Source organism: Cololabis saira, chromosome 2 (assembly GCF_033807715.1).
Source record: "Cololabis saira isolate AMF1-May2022 chromosome 2, fColSai1.1, whole genome shotgun sequence".
Taxonomy (NCBI): domain Eukaryota; kingdom Metazoa; phylum Chordata; class Actinopteri; order Beloniformes; family Belonidae; genus Cololabis; species Cololabis saira.
The window spans coordinates 20,206,960-20,229,811 of record NC_084588.1 but is presented as its reverse complement, the minus strand read 5'-3'; the positions used below and the strand labels follow the sequence as shown (position 1 = coordinate 20,229,811).

The 22,852-nt window shown below is 42.7% G+C and overlaps 1 protein-coding gene across 1 annotated transcript; it reads left to right on the top strand.

The window, feature by feature from the left end:
- Positions 1-542: 542 nt before the first annotated feature.
- smad6a (SMAD family member 6a) lies at positions 543-22,319 on the top strand. The gene is made up of 4 exons (XM_061739896.1): positions 543-1,697; positions 3,164-3,217; positions 3,651-3,728; positions 21,328-22,319. The coding sequence occupies exons 1-4, from the start codon at positions 977-979 to the stop codon at positions 21,963-21,965; spliced, it is 1,491 nt and encodes a 496-aa protein (XP_061595880.1). The 5' UTR covers positions 543-976; the 3' UTR covers positions 21,966-22,319.
- The last annotated feature ends 533 nt before the right edge of the window (positions 22,320-22,852 follow it).

Below are 22,852 nucleotides of genomic sequence, written 5' to 3'. Positions count from 1 at the left end.
TCACCAGAGGGGCTCCGAATAACTAGCTTATATTGTAAAAGAAAATAAAAAAATCTAATGAGGATAGAAGTATTTGCAGTCTGTTATTCTTTAAATGAAACTTTTTTTTTAAAGTTGATTTTCTAACATTTGAAGACTTTATTATGAAAATCGCAGTCAAACAATCCGGCTTTTATTTTGTCTGACTTGACGTGGAGCGTGTGCGCAGGAGCGCCTGTGCAGGAGCGCCTGTGCGTGCGCCTGGCCGTGTTTGTGTGCGGACGTGTGCGCGTCCGATAAAGAAGTGCAGGGGAGTGGAGAGGGGATTAAATCCAGCTCTGTTTAAACCAACTTCTCAACACGGAATCTGTTGTGGAGTTTGGCACCGGAGTCCCCGAACATCCCTGCCTCTATCCCGGGACGCCGGAGCGGGATCGCCGCCTCCAGCAACATTCATTCATGCTCAGGATTTCACTGTTGTGAGGATTTATTTTCGAGGTGAAGGAAGAAACAAGGGGTTCACCATACGCTCAAGCCGAAACTCTGGAAAACTTTGAGTTATGTCTTGCATTTTTTTGTGTTACTGTGAACTGATACAAGTCCTTGTGCAGTCCTTGTGAATATGGTTTGTGGACGGTGTGCGGGATCTCCACAGTGTCGGGAGCTGAAGGCTTTTTTGTGTGAGGGCTTGCGGGCTTGCAAAAGTTGTGTTTTTTAATTGAGTTGTGCGACAGCAGGTCACTGCAGTGACTGAGTGCAGCTCCCCTCATCCAGTCTCCAGACTCCCCGGTGATGTTAAAACGCGCCATATGACTGAACATGACTCTCTGATGCTGCGGGACATCCAGAAAACGGCGAGCACCGGCTGCGCATTTTGCGCGCACCGTGCACAAACTCCGGGCGTTGTTGGGCGACAAGTGTAAAAAATCGATGTGGCATCCCCCGAGAGGCGGACGAGACCGTCAGGACTCATCCCGAACTGTCTAAAGGTTGTCGTATGTTCAAGTCGAGACGCTCGGGTCTTGTTCGGCGACTCTGGAGAAGCCGTCTGGTGACCGAGGGCGACGGGCAGGATGGGAGCAGGCGCGGCGAGGCGTGTGGGAACAGACACTCGGGGAAGATCCGCAGACACGAGCAGCGGCCGGTGACGCACGCCGAGCCGTGTGCGGGCCCCGCGGGGGAGGCCGGGGACCGGGAGGAAGAGCAGCAGCCCGGCGGGGACCGAGGGGCCACCATGTGCGTCCCGGAGCCCCGCGGCTCCCAGCGGGGCCGGGACGGCGGCAGCAGGACGGTGACCTGCTGTCTGTTCGGGGACTGGGATATAAGACCTCGGAACTCTTACTGGGCACCGGCAAAAGACGAGAGCGGTGGCCCCTGTCAGTGCGCAGTACCCAGACACGCGGGGCTGGAGGAGGAACTGGCGTGCACTTCTCATGCTTTTTTAAAAAGACTCAAGGAGAGATGTCTGGATACCCTGGTGAAGGCCGTGGAGGCCAGAGGAGGGATACCCGGCGAGTGCGTCATGGTGCCGAGCGCGGAGCTGGGGCTCGGGGGTCAGCACGTCTCTGCACAGCATCTTCTGTGCAGGCTGTTCCGCTGGAGCGACCTGCCCTTCTCCTCCCGGCTCAAGCCGCTGTCTCACTGCCAGAGCTTCGGCCAGGTGGACGGCGCAAAGGTGTGCTGCAATCCCTATCACTACAGCCGCTTATGCGGGCCAGGTAAGGACATCCACGTTGGCATTTGACCGGCTCAACGAAAGATCCATCTTAACAGTTTACTATCACAGCATTTCCTCAGCAAATTTACACTAACACAAGCATCAATGATCTAAAACTATCATGCATCTCCATGATGTCTCCTAGAAGCTCTGCGGGCGCCAAGGCCAGGTGGTTTTTGCAGAAAGTTAATCTTATAAAAACAGCGTACGTCATGAAGTTAATTACACCCGAAGCCGCATAAAGATTGATGACTTACAGTATAAAAGATAGCTCGAAATTAAATGGGTATTTCCAATAAATGCGCTTTGCTTTGCCTGCGGCCTGCAGCTGAAAAAGAACGTCCTCGTTGTTGATTGAAGTGTCAATCACAGAAAAGCACATATAAAGAGGTTTAAAGAGATTTATTTGTCTTCAATTGTCATTGATGCCACGTAACATTTTGAGTTTAAACTCATTTTACAAGCAGAAAAATCCAACACAGCCTATCCTGTAGTTGTTTATTGCCCCTGTCTTATATTTTCATAAACTTTTTCATGACTCAGTTCTTATACTTTACTTTGTCCGGACATTCCACAATACATTAAACACATTTAAAAACTTTTTCTGCTTCCCACATAATCCAAATGAAGGTCGCTCTCAAGTTGCACTTCAGCTCTTTTCCATCTGACAAGGAGGTCCTCCTCTTGTTATTTAGGTGAAGGAGTGCCGATAATATACAGTTTGCATAGTGCTGGCGCCAGACTGACTCGCTGGATATCTGACTGAGGACTCCGGCAATTACTGGCTGCGCTCTTAAAGGGGCCGCAGCCACAAACCCATGTCCACTTTGGATTGAAGGGACTCTCCCAGCAGCAGCGTTGCTTGGCTTTTAGACCTGCTTTTATACAGAATGTATTTCTGTGAGTCTGACTGTAACACAAGCAGAGGATAAGATTAAACCGTCAAATAATAGAGGCAAAGTACCAGAAGAGGTTCATGGTTCTTACATGAAGAAATATGTGAAGCATCAGTTAAAAAAATACCCCCCAAAAACAAAGTTATGATTATAAGCTTAGTAGTTTTCCAGAGGAGAAGAGACTGTGTATAAGTTTAGTAAAGTATCCTTTATTCCTCATGTGTTCCTTAGGATTTATGGATTAAAAAGGAAAAAGGAGACAGAAGGCAAATATTTGTAAATCACTGATACAGAAAATATTTAACTCTTGTTTGACAATATTTCACCTCAAAAATCGTTATTTTGGTGTCTTTAAAGACCACATTGTGTAGAAGCCTACGTGCTCCACGGCCACTTTACTCGGTGCACCAGGTGAACCTAATAAAGGGGCCGGTGAGTGTATGTTTCCAACACAAAGCGTGCTGAAAACACAACAACAAACCAATAAGCATTCCACGCGCTCATACCATGCGAAGGACGATTATATCAGTTAAAAGCTTTTAACTTAACCTTGTTTTTGTTGTGTTTTCAGATTCACCTCCTCCACCATACTCTCTGTCTCGTTCAGAAGAACAAAAACCACTGGGTGAGTTTGGGAAAAAAAACCATTATGACATCACAAACCAGAAAGTGACACACAGTGTTTCGTCACCATCATATTTTTAGACTGGAAACATAGATTATCTATGTTGAGCTGCTTGCGTTGAAAGTGACACCTAGTTATTCACAGAGAAGCTCTGTTTGTCCAAACAGGTAGTCCACTCTTAGCCATTCGTCACACATTGTCAAAAAGGAACATAACAGCCAATATCGCCGACATATATCTGGATTAACTGACAGATGGATCATAATAAACATTTCTGTTATTTCCATACACTTGTTTTTTTTTTTACATAAATAAACCAAAACCCCCAACGGGTTACAAATATCTAGAAGAATCACCCTGAGACTTTGTTTGATAATTAACTTGAAGCAGATCTCACTGTTCTACTTCTTCTTGTTTGTTTGTTTTAAACCAGACTCAGCTCTGTCTTACACTGAAACTGCCCCCCCACTCCTCTCCGGTCAGCCTCATATCATGCCAAGAGACTACACAGGTGAGTCCTGTGCCTTATCCTTGCTCCAGTGGACAATGTGATTAGAGAGGTGTTTTTTATTTTTCTTTTTCTTTCATTTCTGCAGCGTATGACACTAAAAATTAGTTTGCATTCCCGCAAAAGGAACTTTTCCCATAAGTCTGAAAAACAAAACCAAAACAAAATAAAAAACATTCACGAGTTGCGTGCCAAAGACGCACACACTAATTAATGCAAACATGCCAAATGTGCATCCCCTTTGAATGTTTACACAAGAGAGTAAATTATATTTGCTGGTGTTATGGTGTTTTGCTTTCCTCCGATCTTCAAAGCCTGCTGAGACAACTAAAAACTCCGCCGCATAAAGCTCCTATTGTGAGAGAGGCATGGAGGACTCGGTAGGGGTCTGGGGTCTCAGTATCTAGATGCCGCAGCAGTGTAGCCTTTCTGTCTCTCCTTCCTCGTCTACACTTTCTCCACGGCAAAATATTTCACAGGGACGAAGCTGCAATAAGATCCCCATGCATACTCCCAATCCCCTTTGCCTCTCTAGGCACCCATCCCCCTCTTTCCCTCTTTCTTCCCTCAAATCCCTTCATTCCTCCCTGCAATTGAGCAGTGGAAAGAGGCTGGCACTTGGGGGGCGGGGGAGCCGAGCCGCTCTGATGAGGCGGCGGTGTAAAGTTTTGTGTGCCTGTGTATATGTGGAAAGTAGGGGGGCTGAGGGCTGCGTTGGGACAGGAAACAGCCCCCTCTAGATGATGAAACTGGAGCTTTATTTGTTTACGTGCTGGGGTCGGATGGAGAGGTCCTTGTAGCTTAGAAGAAACCCACAAACCCACTCAATCAAGCCTCCACGGGCTCAGTTGTGGATGGTGTTGAAAGGTGAATGGGCACCGAGGGAGTGTGTGCAGCGTTGTCACGGCACCGTGGACCTGTCTGAGGAGTCAGCGGTACGCCGTGGAGGGGGACTCTTCTGCTCTTCTGGGCTTGTTGTGTCCACAAAATCACTTCAGGCTTTGTTTCAGAGTTGATCTCTAGTTGTTATGTGTGTTTACTTTAACATCCCAATGAAATCTCAAAAGCTCAAACAGATATTTGAATATGATTTAAATTCATACCTGATATTTTTGGCTTTTCTACACTTTATAAATGTGACCTCTATTTTTCAGTCAGTATGAAAAAACTGATCAAACATAAGTAGGTCTAAAAGTTTTGCACATACAGATGCATGAAAAGGAAATCTGTTTCAAAAACAAATCATCCTAATCTACTTCCTTGCTGTCGTTCACTATTGAACACTTTCAACTCTAATAGTTTTGGCTTCATTTACAAATAACGTGTTAGGCTGATTATATCAACAAAATGAGAACACAAATGGCCTTTACCGAGACCCGTGTCCAAACATCATCCAGCGTCCGTCCGTCAGAAGTCTAATATTGATGCGTCTCCAAGCTGAGCAGTGAGAATAGGAGCCTTCTATTGTCTGCCTGTTGAAATGAGAGGAAATACACTGGTTTTCTTACAAGATGTGGTGTGTGCTTTTGAGTGTGTTTGCGTGTGTGTGGTCTCTGATCCCCTGCCCCCCACAACAGAACGCTGGAGCCGAGGACCGGAGCTCCGGCCAAGAGCATAAGCTGGAGCGAGACTTGGGTAAACAGAGGCAGCCAAGAAATCTGCATGTAGCTTTTGTTGTTAACTTTGACAGGTTATAGGACTCCTGTTTGGAGCTGGAGCTGGTGGAATAACAGGAAATAAGCTGAACATGCAGCCCTCTGCAGCATGAATCAAAGAACTGACTCTAGCTCTTTTCTTTTCCTTTAGAAAAAAAATCCTTAATGTTGGTTTGATGTATGAACAGTGTACGTGGATCTCTTTTTTGTGTGTGCGTGTAATCCTGTGGTGTATCATCATAATGCTTTTGGTAGTTCTGAAGAACAAAACAAGCATTTAACATGTGCTCCGGCACTTTTGCATCTTTTTTTATTCAGTTAAAAGCAGCTATGAAGCTCAGCTTTAAAGAAAGAGAGAAAAAAAAGAAGAAACAGCAGGGTGTGGTCCATACATACCTTTGCCCTGGTCTCTTTTATCATTCAATCAGTTAACGTTCCCTTTAAACCACAGCAAACAGGCCTGCTTTGACAAAGTAAATGTCTACTAGAAGTATAGTACGCTTATATCTACATGGATCGTCCCTCTGTGATTCCAACAAAACATGTCATTCAGCTGCTTTTTGCCCGTGTTCGTGTGTGTGGGTGTGTGTGTGTATGTGTGTGTGTGTGTGTGTGTGGGGGGGGCGTATGTGTGGGTGTGTGTGTGTGTTCGTGTGACAAGGAGAGAGACAGGGAGGAATTCCAGTCTGACTCAGTGATAAGATCGTCTCAGAGCGCTCACATAGGGGCTCTATCAGGACAAAAACACACATACACGCACATGCACACAAACTGACACGTTCACTCCATCACGCGATTTGGAGGATGGGGTGAATAGTTCCACTTCTTTATCTTCACAGTGAATGTATAAATTAAAGTGGCGGTCATGTAAAATTAAAAGTACGCCCTCTTTCAGTTGTAGCTTTATGAATCAGGAGATACTTTTTTTTCATGGTTTTCGGGGGTAAATATAAGCTCATAAATAAAAACTTGTGACATGATGTCATTATGTCATTATTTAAATGAAGAAACAGTTTTTGTAATCAAAGTATGGCCCACCGGATCGTAGAGCCACCATCAGCAGCATTGACTTGGAGTACCGTAATTATTTTCTTTTTGACGTTATCTGTCCGCAACATTGTTCATTCGTATTTGCATCGTCGCGTCAGGTCGTTGAAATTCGCAGGTATTCTTTTATGCACGGCTCAGTCAAGGTCCAGTTGTGTTCTTAGACTTTGGCTGCACCATTGCAACAACAATCTTTTGGAGACTGACTCATGTGTTTGTAAGACCAAGTTTTGGCCATGCTTTAGCTGAGAGACAGATGGCCTCACATTTTACCCTGCAATACTTTGGTTAAGACTTATTTCACAAGGTGGTTGTGTCATATTTATGCAAAAGAGCATTGGTAACTCACACAGACCAAACAGCGGCGGCATGGCACTGCACGAGTGTGTGGATACACACAGCGTGCCAGCACTGCAGGATCATCTGAGTGAAAAGAGCATTGTTGGTAGGAGTGGTGTGTCCCATCATGTTGGTTTGTCCTCAAACACAGAGCTCATCTGGCCTCTTTTCACCTCATAGAAGTGCAACAAAACTGCCCCGTGGTGCTTCCCCAGGGTTGTTCATATGCAAAACTAGCCAAAATATCAACATAGAAGTCCTGCATGTAGGTGCTAATGACTGCGAGGTGTCCGAGCCCTGTGCAGCATGGCCACACATGTCCTTTTAGCCCCATCTGTCATCTGGATATTGTTTCAGAAGTCTTGTTGTTTTTTCAAATGCAACTTTGCACATTTCAGATGTGCTGCCATGTTCTTATTAGAAAGAAGATACTTTCTAAATAAACCATTCTTGTGTATTCCTAATTGTACTGTCATGGACTGCATGAGAAGATTGACAACTGTGTGAAATATTTTCCACTTGTGAGTAATCTTCCTCACTGCAGTGAACTCAAAATAGTTTGGAAAACGTCCCACCAATGCCACTTTTATTGATGGGGTGTAATAACTCCTTCTCTAACATAGCTGGTGATGTCCTTCCTTTTTGGCACTGTGTCCAGAGACACATTTCAGACCAGCAAAAGCTTCTGCTCTTACAGAGACAATGAGACGTGCTGACGCTCAGGTAATCAGGTGGATTTGATTAGCAGCTTCTACATTTCATGTAAATATTTTCTAAATAAAGGACGGTGTATTATGTTATTTGTCATTTTTAATCTGATGTAGTTTTTACGTCATTTTAAGCCACGGTAATGACAGATGATTATTTTATAATGTCATGATAAACAAAGCTGTAAAACTGAAAACGGTTGCACTTTCTACTTCATATGACTGTATAATATGCGTTCTCTGGATATTTTATTTGAAAAAGCTTGTCTTCTCTTCTCTCAAATTACTTGGTCTGCCTTTAGTGTTTATATTTGGTCTCCCTTCTGTGATCATATCCAAATTACTAAAACCTGAAAGGAAAATGGATCGTTTCACTATAATCTTAACCACAGTTTAAAAGAACATCCTATTTGGCAACATCTTTAATGAGTCTGATGAATAGTGCAATCAGGGAGTCCAAACAAATCCAAAAAGTGGCACTGAAGAACAGAAAAATGATGCCATTCCTGTTCATAAGTTGTTTTTCATTGCAATGTTTAACTAAAAAGTAGCACAAATCAGCCACGTACAATTCATACAATAACTCTTTCTTAGTAGATTTGAATTATAAATAAACTAATGTGTGGAATATGAACCAATTTTTTTGTAGTCTACATTAAATTCAGCTTTGTTGCTGATTGTTTTTAGTACATAAATGCAACACATTTCAATCTTGACTGAGGATGGAGGGATGGAGGAAAAACCCCAGTAGCATTATTCTATTAAACTGGAGTTTTTCATCCCAGTTGAAAAAGTGGGATTATAAAAGGAACACTGTACATTTAGGTGGCAATACATTACAATTGGGGCACTTTGTTGGCAGAAATACAATTAATATTCACATTTGATTCTATTACTAGAAACCTACATGAAAACTGTGCAAACCTCCATGATGATTAGTTTGAAGGAGCTACTTATGACACAAAATCAGAAATTAAGTTATGAAAAAAACAAAAACAACAAGGGACAATATGATACCAAAATATAAAATTTTTGTCCCATGATTTTCATTTAATTTGTTAACATACATCAGTTGTTACATTCAAGTCATTCCAGTGAAACCTGGGAGAGTTTTGGTCAGTTACAAAGAAAAATAAAAAATAAAATAATGTTTTCTTTTTAGTTTTTTCTTTTTAGAACAGCTCAAAATAAAGCGATTAGCAGGAATTTGGATGCATCTCTGTCTCTCTCCCTGAATTAAATCATTAAATGAGTGATTTCAGAGTGTTAAGGGCAGAGGCTTAAGCCAAATACCTGTGATGCTCAATCCCTCTGTCAAGAACTTAATTTTTCAGTAGCTGATCTAAGATTACTACGGAAAGCATTTGTCAGGCACTGCAATATGGAGCTCCATCTAAAAATGTCACTTAAAGAGGCTTTAATAACCTCATCCAACTTTTCTGGGCTCAGACACATTGGAAACACTGTTTTTGTTCAGATTAATCAGTGTCAGGATAATTGTTTTGGTCGAATTTAACACCATATTATTGTCAAAAAGTACTCTGAGATTTATAAGCAACATATGTTGTCTTCAGAATGACATTTCTTCCTGCTACGTCTATGAGTTTATTCAACCAGATGATGCAAAACTTTACAAAAGCACAACAGGAGAAGCAGAGGGTACGTTACTTGTACCTGATAGAGAATATTTGCAGATTTATTTCGCACCAAATGTGCAAACAATCATGTTGTACTACTGTTGCAGATCTTCAGGCCATTTTTATATCAGCAACAGTAGTTGCTTCGTTGCTGGTGCATCCGTGAATCTGCACAGCCGACCTTTATATATTCAGTCATGCCACCGTCTGCATATTTTTACACAAAAAAAAGTTGGAGGCCCGTTGATCTAGATGTTCTTCACATGTTGTGCTGCCAGGGTAACAAGTTTGCAGGAAGAATTGGTTAAGAAAACAAAAAAATAAATTTTTATATTGAAATTGATGAGGAAATGGTCAAGATTACAAAGATTTAAAATCTTTATTTTGCCAGTTTTGCAGGAATATGTTGCAGGACTGAAATCCAAACATTTAGACATCATTAACACCCTTTAATTAAGTTTTTCTCATACACTGCAGTTAAATAAGATAAGTAATTTTTTTTAAATTATTTCTAAATTCTGGTACCAACTTTTCTTTCTTTGTAGACCACATTGTTGCACTTTTATGTTTCTAAAAAAGCAAAAAGTTGATTTAAAGATGGGTTTTTCACACTATTAGCAGTTGTGTTGTTTCTTCTCCAGGACAGTGTGGTGGGGTATTACAGGCCAGTTGCTTTGCAGTAAATTTCTCTAAATTATACTGTGCCTTTGAAAGTTGCCACCAAGTGGCCCTGAGGAACGAGATGAAGGTTATTTCTGTCCAAATAGTTGTTTTTGCAGTAAATAAGCCTTAAAGCTGATGCAGAAACACACTTAAACCTAAAATGTAAATACCAAGTTTTCCCGGCAGATAATTGTTTTTGACATGGATCCAAACTGTTACCCTATTTTTGTTTTCTGGCTTTACGAGTAACATCGTGTTTTTCACCAGCATGTCTACCATGTCCACTATTTATGGCATCATTTTTATTTGAAGGGCTTGAAAGTGTGAAAGTGCGCTGCCAAGGGATTATGGATGTCCTTGTCAGTTTTTACTAGTCGTTGGAACTGTCAAACATGTGTTTGAGCTGTAGTTATTAAGCGCTGGCTTTTAAACATGTGGAAACAAGTAAAGCAATGTTACTTAGTGGACATTAGTGTGGCCTGGATGCACTGAAGTGAGACAAGAGGATCACTCCATCTCTGCCCTCGGTAATCATATTTTGGGGGCTTGTTTGCTTAAGCAGAGCGAGGTATCAGCCAAACATCCTGTCTCAGGGCCCTGTCTGCACTCGCTGCGGCATTAACCCCATGAATCGGCCCTTTGACTGATGTGGCACGGCCCAGGAATGTTGGGAAATTGGGAAGGTGAGGGGGAGTAGGGTCTCGAAGAGAAAGAAGTGGGAGGGGTATGAAGGGGTCTGACTCTGGAGGGTGACATTGGATACGTGTTTGAACATATCGCTGTTAATACTTCAGAAACACATGGACCCGAGCTATCAATCTTGAAGGTTTGCAGGGAGGCAGTTTTAAGAGTTTGAGTGCGCCGTGCTGTGTTCGTGAGTTTAGTTCGGTAAGTGTGAAGCTCTCCAGGTCAGTGCAGGTGAATGCAGTCGAAAAAGGTTTTTGTAAATCATCTACCGCAGCTCTGCTGCTCCCGAGTAAGGATTTGACTTACTGAAGCATGAACTTTAACTAAGACAACCTGGCAAAGATCACGTTGAAATGTACGTTTTAACCTGAGAGTTAAAACTACTGCAAAGATTGAAAAAAAAAAAAGTCAACTTTTTGTGAGGTAAACGTTATTGTGTCCTGTGAGAATGTGTTTGTCTTGGTCTGGACGGGTCCTCTCGGTGACCTGAACCTCCGGCCTGTTTGCTGGCACGCGTACAACACTTGCTCTTATGCCTGACTGGGACACATTAGACTATGGAATTCAACATCAAGTGCTGGCCCATTAACCATTTGCTATTTCCTCAAATATTTTCCATCACGGCTCTTTTTCACTACAAGCAGACTCGCCTAGCACACGACTCGCTCGGGGATCTGAAATGTCACATTTTCTTTCGCGGTGAAGTTCAGCTTCAGTTAGTTTTCACAGTTTAATCTGAACATCAGAATGCTGACGCTGTTATTATAAACCTGCCCTCGACACTAAATTTCATACAGCTGGCGGCAGCAGAAGTACATAAAGCGCACAGGCAGTCCTCTGTCGACATTGAGACTGTTTGGCAAGTAAAAAAAACAACAAAAAAACTTGAATGGAGAATGGTCTTGTAGGGATTTAAAAAAAAATATTTAGTGGAATATGAACAAAATTTCAAAAAAACACAATATATTATCTGAAAATCACTCATTGATCACATTGATCTCATTTACAAAACAAAATGTGAAAGAAAAGTTGTCGGTTTTGCGCTCTATCGCAGTATGCGAAGGGATGTAACCTTATTTCTAGATCTCAATATCTCTGATAACTAATACCAAACAGGGTTTTCATCTTGTGCATACAACAAAGGAAAATGCAAACAAAATGTCCCTTCACATTAGCTATGCTTCAAATTGAATAGTTGCACATGTACTTACTATTTTGACTGCATGTGTTCACGCTGACAGTTCTTTCATAGCAAAGTGTCAGGATGGTGTACTCAAATTGGGCAGGGAAATGAGTCTTGAAGGCCAAACACACACAGGAAAAAAAAGGTGAAAGGAAAAAAAAGAAATACAAGGGAGACACATAACAAGGATTCACTCATCTGATTCATTTGTTTGGAGGTTACTATTGAGGAAAAAGTCAAATCTTGGTGGTAACACAGTGGCAACTTGGGTGAAGACAGTTCGCTGTTGTTAACTGGTGTTTCATGTCATTCACACACTGGGCCCGATAGATAACCGCATGTACGGTACACGCTGCTAGAACTCACCAAACGATGCCATGTGGAACTCAGGTTGGATCTCTTAACGCATGTTCATAGTCCAACATTTACATCAAATGTTTTACATCCTTGTGACATATATGACGGGTTGTAAATATGACTATGAAGTAAAGAGAAAGTCAGCATCATGACATGGGGCGACTCAGTTGCTATTAGTTTATTTAACAGACAGGTGTTTGTTTCCCAGGTGGAACTATTACTTTCTGCTCTGCTGTGAAGATTAAGGTTAAGATTACCTTCTACTCATATAAGTTTTATCCTTCATTTTCATGTTTATCCTGACATTGTCCCACACTCCACAAAGGTTGCTTAAATTGAAATATCAGTTGCATCCCTTACACATCCGAGTGGTATTTTTTTCGTGCATGACATCACTGATGTCCACGTTAACCTAAACAATACTTGAACAGACTCGTTTATGGCTTATTATGCATTTCACACGTTTGATAAAATACATTTGCAGATTCAGCATTGTCTTAATTCTGTTCAGTTCAATTCAATTTGACTTATATAGCATCTATTACAATACAAGTTGTCTCTAGGTGCTTTCCAGAGACCCAGAACATGACCCCCGAGCAATTATTACATAAAGAATGGCAAGTAAAAACTCCCCTAGTGGGAGAAAAACCTTAAACCAAACAGTGGCAAGAAAGCACTCCCTTTAGGAGGGAAGAAACCTTGAGCAGGACCTGATAAGGGGGGACCCTCCTGCCGGAGGCCAGCTGGGCCGAGCAGGAAAAAGGAGTTCAGAAAGAGATAATGAAAAACAGAGAGAGGAGAGACACAGATATATTGTCAAAGGTACAAAAGACAAGATATACCATATTAGTATTCATTATCTGTTAGCTGGAGAACTGAGTTCTATGTACATATGACTGATTCATGGTTAGTTATTGTACTACAGGGATGACTATATAAACAGGTGTAGACAACAGAGACTGGGATGATCAGAGGTCGGAACTGCAGGTCAGCAGGCAGCTCCTGAGGCTCTGGCCTGCAAACATGCACAGAAGACAAAAAGAAGGGGCAGACAAGCACAACAAACTCCAAAAGCAACACATTAGAGTTTACACTAACTATAGGCCTTACAGAACAGAAAGGTTTAAGTTTAGTTTTAAAGGTGGAGGTGGTGTCAGCCTCCTTAACCCAAACTGGAAGTTGGTTTCATAGTGATGGTGCCTGATAGCAGAACGCCCGTCCTCCAAATCTACATTTGGATACTCTAGGAACTACGATTAACCTGCACTCTGAGAACGGAGAGCTCTGTTAGGAACATGAGGCGCATTTTGGATTTTATACATTATACTTTATAAATGGGATTCTTAATGAAGAGAGGCTAACGCTGGAGAGACGTGGTCTCTCTTGTTGATTCCTGTCAGCACTCGCGCTGCTGCATTTTGGATCCGCTGGAGCCTATTCAGCGAATTACTTGGACAGCCTGCTAATAATACATTACAGAAGATACAAACACCTGAATTAGTTTTTCCGCATCCCTCTGGGCGAGGATGCTCCCGATCTTTGATCAATTCTGTCATCCAGGGTGAGCTCATTTTAAATTAATGTTTCTCACGGCTTCAGTCACACGTCTCTGGCAGTGACAGAAAGCGCCACAGTTTGGAGATGGATGTTCGGGGAAGAATGGAAAGTACATCAGGTGGCTTATAACGTATGAGGTCAGTATTTTCCTACAGCGTCATGACGACATGCCGCGGCTCTTCATATTAACCTGACAAGCATGCTGTGTGTAACATGCCAGCGATGATTGGCAGCAGTACAGAACAGGCATTTTTCTACACGTTCAAGCAGTTTCAACAGCAAGATACGGGACTATAAATGGTTTATATCTGGCAAAGATTTTATTGCTCTCACAGTAGCAGCGTGGTTGTTGTTCCCTGTCTGCTCTGCCCCCGCAGCAGAAGCTGCAGCATGAATAAATAAAAGTTAAACACACTTGGAAATATTAAACACTCATTTTCTGTCAGTTATTTGCTGCAGGTGCTGTAACAAAAATAAATACATAAAAAAACACTTAAAAACCACACCCAATAATGCTGCTCATTCATTTTTAGATGTCGTTTGATGAATCAAAGAGACTGCAAATAGAAAGCAGAGTTCATCTTTTAAAATGTAGTCAGTTTTGATTCTTTTTTCATTTTTTCAACAGAAGTTCTGAATTATTACTTGGTTCTAAATTGATTTAATTTGTCAGGTCTTTTTCTTTTGTGTTTGATCAAAAACCTATAAAATATGAAGTGATGGAGCCTTCTGGGTCCTTAAGGCTGTAAACAATGCAGACAGCTTTTTCTTGAGTGAGGATGTCCCCAGTAACCATCTGTTCCCTCAAAACACTCGAGGGAACAGATGTCCACATGCTCAGACTGAATCTGCAGCAAAATCAAAGCCTTCAGGAAACTTATTTCACAATGATTTTGGGAATTCAGTTTTAGTAGATGTGTGACGCTATCGTGTTAACATATATGGACTATGAAGCTGGCATAAGCAAATGATTTTACAGACTCTTGAATGGCTGTTTCTGATGTTTTAATCATGAAGAATGTAATTATCACACATCATCAATCAAAAAAATGGTTATAAAGTAAAGTAAAGTAACTCCAAACCGTCAGTCCTTTTCTTTCATAATGCTTTTGCTCACTTTTTCTGTTTCACTCACTTTTCATTCCACTTTTGCTGATTAGAGTATCCTCTCCATGTATTCACTCCTGTTTTTAGCCGGGTACACTTTTTCGCTCTCTTTCCCTCTCATCCTCCCTCTTAATGTCTCTGTAACTAGTGTTCCTCCTCCCTCTCTTTCTCTCTTTCAGTCCATGTTGTCAGGCAATCACAATTTAAAATAAGGTTTAAATTACAGGACTGGCTGTGGCTTTCCGTTGTTCCCTCAGAGTTTTTGCCAACTCGCAATTTGGCTTTTAATGGAACCCTGCCATGCTGCTGAACCTAAAGATTCTTTGCAGATGTCTGCAGGCTCCGAGTCTATGAAAGGCTAGAAACTGTCGCCTGTGTTGTGAGCTCTACAGTTGCGAGAGTTACGACAAGAAGACTTCATTAATTACTGCGAACTGATGAACTTTTTATCCTCTTCTGAGAAATGTAACTCGTTTCTTAGAGAACACACAAGTGAATGCATGCAAGGCATTCACCCGCTAAAAAGGGCACTGACAGTGTTTAGCACTCTGACTTTGATGGGGAATCTCATCTCAGTGAGGTTTTACTATGTTAATGATGCTCTACTTTCAAATTCGTGCAGACGTGATTTATGGAACATGAGGCAAAATTGCATTTTGTGCCACCTCCAGGCTGTGTGTGAGGTACACATTGTGATTGCAGCATGCCACCTCCAGGCTGTGTGTGAGGTACACATTGTGATTGCAGCACACGCAATTGTATTTCTGTGCCAGCACCTCTATGCTGCAGTTTCAGATCCAGACAATTCATCCAAATGAAGTTTGAGAAGGAATTTCATAATTCCTTACCCATAGCGGAACAAATGGATCTTTTCCACCAATAAATGGATGTAATTATTTTGTGAGGAGTGAAGGCCATATAGTGGCACCACGTGAGGCTCAATGAGAGACTTGTCAACTTGACCCCTGTGACTGGCCGGGCGGGGGGGTGAGTCGGGGGGGAGGAAGTGTTGAGGAAGAGGGCTTGTCCACCAGGAATGTGTTAGGAGGGGAGACTTGTCAACTGGCTCTGTTGCTCTGAGTCTGCTTTTGTCTTTTTATTCCGACTTAAATCATCCTTCATTTGTACAAGCAAGTGCTGGAGTTTCTCCAGAAAGAAGTGAAATGTCTTATAGAGAGTTAAGGTGTCAGGATAAATGATAAAGTGTCATGATACCTGCAGCTACCCCCCCCCCCAAAAATACTGTTAAATCAGCTTTAAGATGATTGTATGTACAAATTGCAACTATTCGGAGGAACCCTTCTGGAAAAAAGTTCCCCCCTGACTTTGGCCTTGCTTTGTTTTCATGGCCACAATGACTGCATGAACTTGGTATGACAGTTGATGGATGATAGCGGAGACGATGGCGGGGTTGTCTCGGATGCAATGATATATGCAGAACCTGAGACATTCCTTGGCTTGGGCTGTTGGCCACTTTGAAGTAGCAGCAAGAAGTGCAGGAAACCGGTTACTTTCTCTCTTCCTCGTAGAGAAGCTTTCTGCCTCCAAGATCTTCCGGGGAATTTTACAGCGACACACAGTAACTTTCCGGTGGCTCAGTTTCACTCCAGGTTCAAGGATCGCGTCCGGCTGGCGGTACGGCGCTTGTGTTACTTAACACTATACATTCCTGGTTGCGTTTGTGTTTCATCAGTAGATCCACTTCACAATGGAAAATCAGGGAGAAGGAAAGTGTGTGCGTGTGTGTGTGTGTGTGTGTGTGTGTGTGTGTGTGTGTGTGTGTGTGTGTGTGTGTGTGTGTGTGTGTGTGTGTGTGTGTGTGCGTGTGTGAGTGTGTGCATGTTTGCGAGTGAGAGGCCCAGTTGTGTTTGACTGTAAAGGCCTTGTCTGGCGATAAGGCAGCTCGCTGATGGCAGAGATAGTCGAGACGCCAGCTTAAATGTGGCTTGCTGGATTGAAGTCGCCCTGTAATGATAGTTGTCTCAAACAACATAGAATCTACCATTTGCAGGCAGGCGGAGGGGGGGGGGGCTCTTTTTTTTTCTCCATATTTGATTTTATTTCTACTTTTGGGGTTTTTTTGGCAGGAAACATGAGGAAATGGGATCATAACAAAGCATGTTAGAAGCGACCGACGATGGTCAACGACTGAATTCTATCTTCCTCCCCTCCCGCCACCCCCACCCCCCACCCGGTCCCTTCGCTACCCCTTCCCCTCCTCCCCCGGCCTCCCCAACCCACCCACTTCTTTCAGCACAGTGGAAGAGTCTAATAACTGGAGGGGAATCTAATCCTTGGCACTGGATGAAAGACGAGGGTCTCCCTCCCTCCCTCTCTTTCTCACAGTCTCTTTCTCCCTCTTCATTTTTTCCGTGGATGCTGGTTATGCTTGGCAGGTTCTCTCTCTCGTTCTCCTGCTCCATCTTTAACCCAGTCGCTCTCTCTCCTCTCCTCTCCTCTCCCTTGCCCTGCTACCTCACCTCTTTCCCTGCCCCGCTTCATTCCTTTCCACGCAGGTTAAGGTTAGCAGGAAGCTTCGGACACTGCAGCGATCGAGGAAAAGCAGGAAGTTAATAGAAATGTTTCGACGTTACGCCCAGCATCATGACTGGAAGAGCAGATGAACATCTAAGCCTGTCTCTGTCTGCAGATGACCATCCGCTTATTAGCACCTTTAAGGCTCACTAATCAACATGTTGTATCATGTTTGGTTAATATTTACTTACAATTGTAATGGAAAAGAAAAGTGGCAGGGCTTGTCATCACTGAGTTTATCAGGAAGTCACTGCCTGAGACTAGTTAACCTGTTCTCCAGACATCAGGTCCCTGGTGTTTGTAACTCAATGCGCTGGACGGCTGTAAACATTGAGAAATCGGAGCAACGTGTTGCTTTATGAATCACAGATAACGTTTTCTTTTGGAGGTAGGGAGAGTTTGAGGTGGAATAAATGACACGTCTTGTGTTCTGCTGATTTGAGTTGAACTTGTGGGAGATTTTGTATTTTCACTGCAATTTGTGTTTCTTGCTAGTCTCAAAATTTCCCCTTTTTGTTCTCACTTTTCCATTTACACAATGTAACCGGTGAGGATTAAACACAAAAGCTGCTGGAATGATCTATAAAAAAAGTAATTTCTTCCACAACATGAAGCCTATACGTTGAAATAAAAAAGATGCCAAAAAGTCTGATAACCGTCAGAGGAAGTTTTTGATATAGAACTGACAGTTAACTTTCATTAAAATTACAAACATTTGTAATTTTAGCCCAAAATATTCACCTACTCCTTTATTATCTATTCAGTTGTGAGAAGGGAGGAAGGAAAAGGAACATGAGGAAGTAAATGGTGAAAGATGAATGTTGGTGTCATCATTTGAAGCCCAGTTTCAACCGTCCTTCAGTAGCTGGCTGGAAACTGGCTGTCTGACCCCTGAATTTTGATCGCACTTATTTTTTTCTTAAAACCTCCCATTTATTTAAGTGGCAGATTGTTGTGATCTAATCACTTTTCAGTTATCTGTTTTTATGTATTCTACTCTTTCCAAAACCTTTGTTGTTAGTCCTGGGCCGAGACAGCTGTGAAGTTTAGTAGAGTTTTCAACGAGACTGGCACTAAGAGACAGTGATTTTGAAATGAAATAACAAAGGCTACTTATCTAATTGGTAAACAGAGCTGTTAAAGGGCGGTTGGCTTAAACGCTTGCAGGACGCCGTAATTGCTGCCAGCCCTCACATACAGATGCAGGCATGCACATTCACATCGCAGGCATGCACGCTTTTTCAACTTCCTCCGCTCAAACATAAACACGTTGATAACCTCTAGTTTGAACCCCTCTTTAAAAATTCCATTGAAGAAGTCAGTTCCCCCGCACGCCGCCTCCACTCCTCCTTCTTCCTCCCTCCGTCGCCGTTCTCACACAACTCTTATACCTGCAGTTGGATGATAGCCAGGCTTGACGTGATGACACTAAAGACTGTGCTAGAAACATTAAGCATGTAAGGACTATCAAAATGCTGATGGAAGTGGTGATTTAGAGGTTTAAACTTCACATCGCATCAGTCAGTCCTCTGGGAAAAGAGTCAGCAATGAGACTAACATGAAAAACCTAATCCAGCTTATTTTTGAGCTTTCTTGCATTTGTGAACTCTGAGTGTACACTTAGGTGTCCATCTTTTACATGCAACTGAAATCACACCCTGCAAAAACTTCATTCAAAACTGTGAAGTCTTGAAAGGGGCTTCACATGAGAGAGGTTTTCTGATGTTTCATATTCGTTCAATCTTTCTTTGTAATATGTTTTCGGAGCAATAAACGCTGTACATCATGAACTTCAAAGTCAAGATTTAACAGCGTATTATTTCTTGCATCATTCATTATACAGCATCAAGACACTTGAAGTGTGCTATATGGCTTAAAAACTGAAAAAGTCCCCCGTTTGTTTTATGTTTTCTTTGGGAATTAATTTGATCATGAGCTCATAAAGTCTCCCTGTGTTTCCCCAGACCTGTTTGTGTTGCCTTATTACAGGGAAGAGCACGTCTTGTAAAAGTGTGTGTATTTGTGTGTATGTGTGTGTGTGTGTGTGGAAGAGAGAGAGAGAGAGAGGGGGAGAGAGAGAGAGAGAGAGAGACAGAGAGAGAGAGAGATTCTGCTAGTTGAGCAGCCTGCTCTCTTATTGGAGAGCTGTAAAAACTCCAGACCGCAGGAGTTGCCAGCCTGGAATTCACTAATGACACACGTGGGCCTCAGATGAGAAGTGCAATTTCATGTGTGAGTGTGTGTGTGTGTGTGTGTGCGCGTGTGTGTGTTATAGTTGCACTGTTTGGATCAGAAGGCTCAGTAAGTGTGAGTGTGTGTGCGTGTGTGAGGCCCCATCTCATCATTTATTGTGTGCGTGCATGTATTTGTGCGCAAACACTCATCTCCTCCCACTCGCACCAACAAACCCCCTCAGTATGCTCGGTCCCCCCGAAACGAAAATGGCGGCTGTGCAAACATAACACACCTAGCCTAATCGTGGTCCTGGTTTTCCCCAAAAAGCAGCTTGTTAATGGGAGAAGGGTGGCCGCCATTCTAGGCCCCTGCTGGATGAAGAGGGGGTGTTCGCTGGAAAATGAAAGGAATGGGGCCACAGGCACATGGGTCTTTAAATCCTCTGTGTCAATAGAGTCTCTGGAGCAAAATAATGGCATCACTCTGTGTGGGAGTTAATGTGAGCTGATAGCATGAGGGCTGGGGGGTCAGGGGTTCATGGGCTTGCGCGAGGTTGACAGAGAGCTGAATGCTTTCAACCCCCAACTCCCCTCTCTGTTGCTCTAAACGTCCTCTTTAACTCGGGACCAGAAGGAGAGTTACACGGGGTGCTGGTGAGGGATGTCATTGGAGGAAGTGGGGTGATCCGTGTTGACAGTTTTAGCCCCCCTTTTCAAAAACATGAAAGACAGGTGACAAATTAAACGGAAAAGCTCGACCGAATGCAAAACAAAGTTACAACAAGTGGTTCCGCTTATAACAAAAGGGACAACTAACGAGTGAAAATTATGGTGGACACATACCATTAGGTATGAGAGAGAGAGAGAGTCACTCCTTTCTTCTCCTTTGCTCAAGAGAGGAGGACGATACATTTGACCAATGACTAGATCTAGCCATGGTGATGTTACCAGCTGGCTTGTTGACTACATTTTCAAAGCTTTGAATTTTGGTAATTATGTAGCCTTTTTTCTTTTTTAACTACCGTACCGGACGTTTCAATGTTGGTCAGATTTGGTTGAAAACTGCCTACTCAACACCTGTTGAGTAGCAACTTGTTTATCAATAGGAACCCCTGCCCTATTACGTTACTGACCTGTATTTAACTCGCTACTCAGACTATACATCATGAAGAATGTTTACTGAAGTAATAAATGAGATAAGAAGCAACCTGATTTTACTCATAAACTTGACAACCACAGGAAGCGCCATCTGCTGGTGTTTTGAAGTATTGCAGCTAGAAGGTTTGTTTATGGGCTTTACTTTTGAGACTCAGAGACTAAAACCATCTTTTGAAGCTTGAAGCTTATGGACTTGACAATCAGTCATAACCCTTGTTTTATTATTATTATTATTTTTATCAGTTACATAATATAATGTGAAGATGCAGCTGCAATCATCCATCATAACCTAAAACAGTGATATATGTAGGTGAGTCTTGAGTGCTGTGTTAGTGCCTTGAAGCAGAATTATCATGGTCATTTTATAATCAATGAGGCATGATTCCTCAGTCTGTGATGTGTGTCTCAACTGTGGTGGAGGGGACACAGGGTACTCCCCATTGATCCCTGAAATAAATCAGACACCCTGAACTACAGGGCAGCATGGAAACTGGATGGTCTGGGTGAGTGGTAGAGCAAAGGAAGGGGGTGGAGTTGAGGCATCTTGATTAGAGACTTCAGACTCCTTCAGAGACAAGAACAGAACATGTGCAAATCTTATACTTAAAACAGAATTTGAAGGAGAATCTCGACCTGACAAACTCAGGTGATGACTCAGAAGTCCTCTGTCGACTCATATCAACCTGTTTCTTGTTGAATTTGGCCCAAACAGCGTGTGACACTGTGGTCTAAGAAACCAAAAAAGTGCAAACTGATGCAAACATTAATTCTCGCTCTTATTTTTCCGTCTCTGCAGACACTGGTACCTCCCTCGGCTCTTCGACCTCAGGTGGACATCGCTCTCACTGGTGCAGCGTTGCCTACTGGGAGCAACGCACCCGCGTGGGTCGTCTTTATCCAGCCTACGAGCCCTCGCTCAGCATCTTTTATGACCTACCTCAGGGCACCGGCCTCTGCCTCGGACAGCTCCACGCCAACGCCTACTGCAGCCGCCGCAACGACCCGGGCAGCCACGGCACATCGGTTCATCACGCACATCACAGCTACGGAGGCGGAGGAAACAGCAGCAGCAGTGTTCAACAGATACGCAGTAAAATCGGCTTCGGCATCGTGCTGACTCGCGAGCCGGACGGAGTGTGGGTCTACAATCGCAGCCAGCATCCAGTGTTTGTCCACTCGCCCACTCTGGACCCGCCCAGTGCTCGAGGGCTGAGTGTGAAGAGGGTGATGCCGGGCTTCTCCCTCAAAGTGTTTGATTTTGAGTGCTCGAGCTGGATGACGGAGCACGGCGTCAAGCCAGAGACCCAGGAGGGGCCCTGGGACCCCCACAGTGTCCGGATCAGTTTCGCTAAAGGATGGGGCCCCTGCTACTCTAGACAGTTCATCACCTCCTGCCCCTGCTGGCTGGAGGTGCTTCTCAACAACCACAGATAGCAAACAAACACTCACAGACTCACAGGAGGTGTCCTGGCTCACTATCCCAATTGTAATCTACCTAGATTTAATATAAAATTTATATATTATATAAAATATATTATACATGTACATACTTGAGTCATTTTTACGATGCAATTATTTATGTATAGTGTAATGTGTATATGGACAAAATAAAAAGGAACAAGAATATGCACTTTGATTCTATATAAGCATTACAGATTTTCAGTGTCATTTTGCAAACATAAAGTGTAAAATTAAGACAAACTTGGTTTATGTTCTCATAATTTAGCAAATTCATCAAAACATATTCCACACACACACATTGTCAATAAAGTATTTGTATTAAATTAAGGTTTGTGTGGTGGTCTCAAGTGGTATTGACCGAGCTATTGATGAACTATAAACATTTCAATACTGACTATATCCGTTAAAGACTTTATTGCCATATTTGATAAAGATGTATGATAATCACACCTGGCAAAGGATTGACATCATTTTTATATCAATTTAAACCAGTCATTGAGATAATTTCTACCATTAGTGTAGAAATGTTGCGTCAGGATAAAGGTCGTTACTCAGGAACAAACGATGCATTGATTAGCAGTGACATTTTCCAATAAGAAGATAAATGAGTCCAATTCAAGCCAGGAAAATGTCCCACTCCACATCACGGAGCTGTTGGATTCCCTGACGTGAAGGGGTCAAGGGGTTTGTTTTGTCCCTCAGATTCGTCATTCATGTGTATATTCTTCTGTTTACGCTCAGATTTCAGTGTTTATGAGACCGAACCAGGTCTTCGTTCTTCACACCAGGCTTAGTTGACCTAGATGTAGAGCTTGGTCTTCAATTTGGTAAATAAGAGAACAGCACTGATTTTAGTCGAG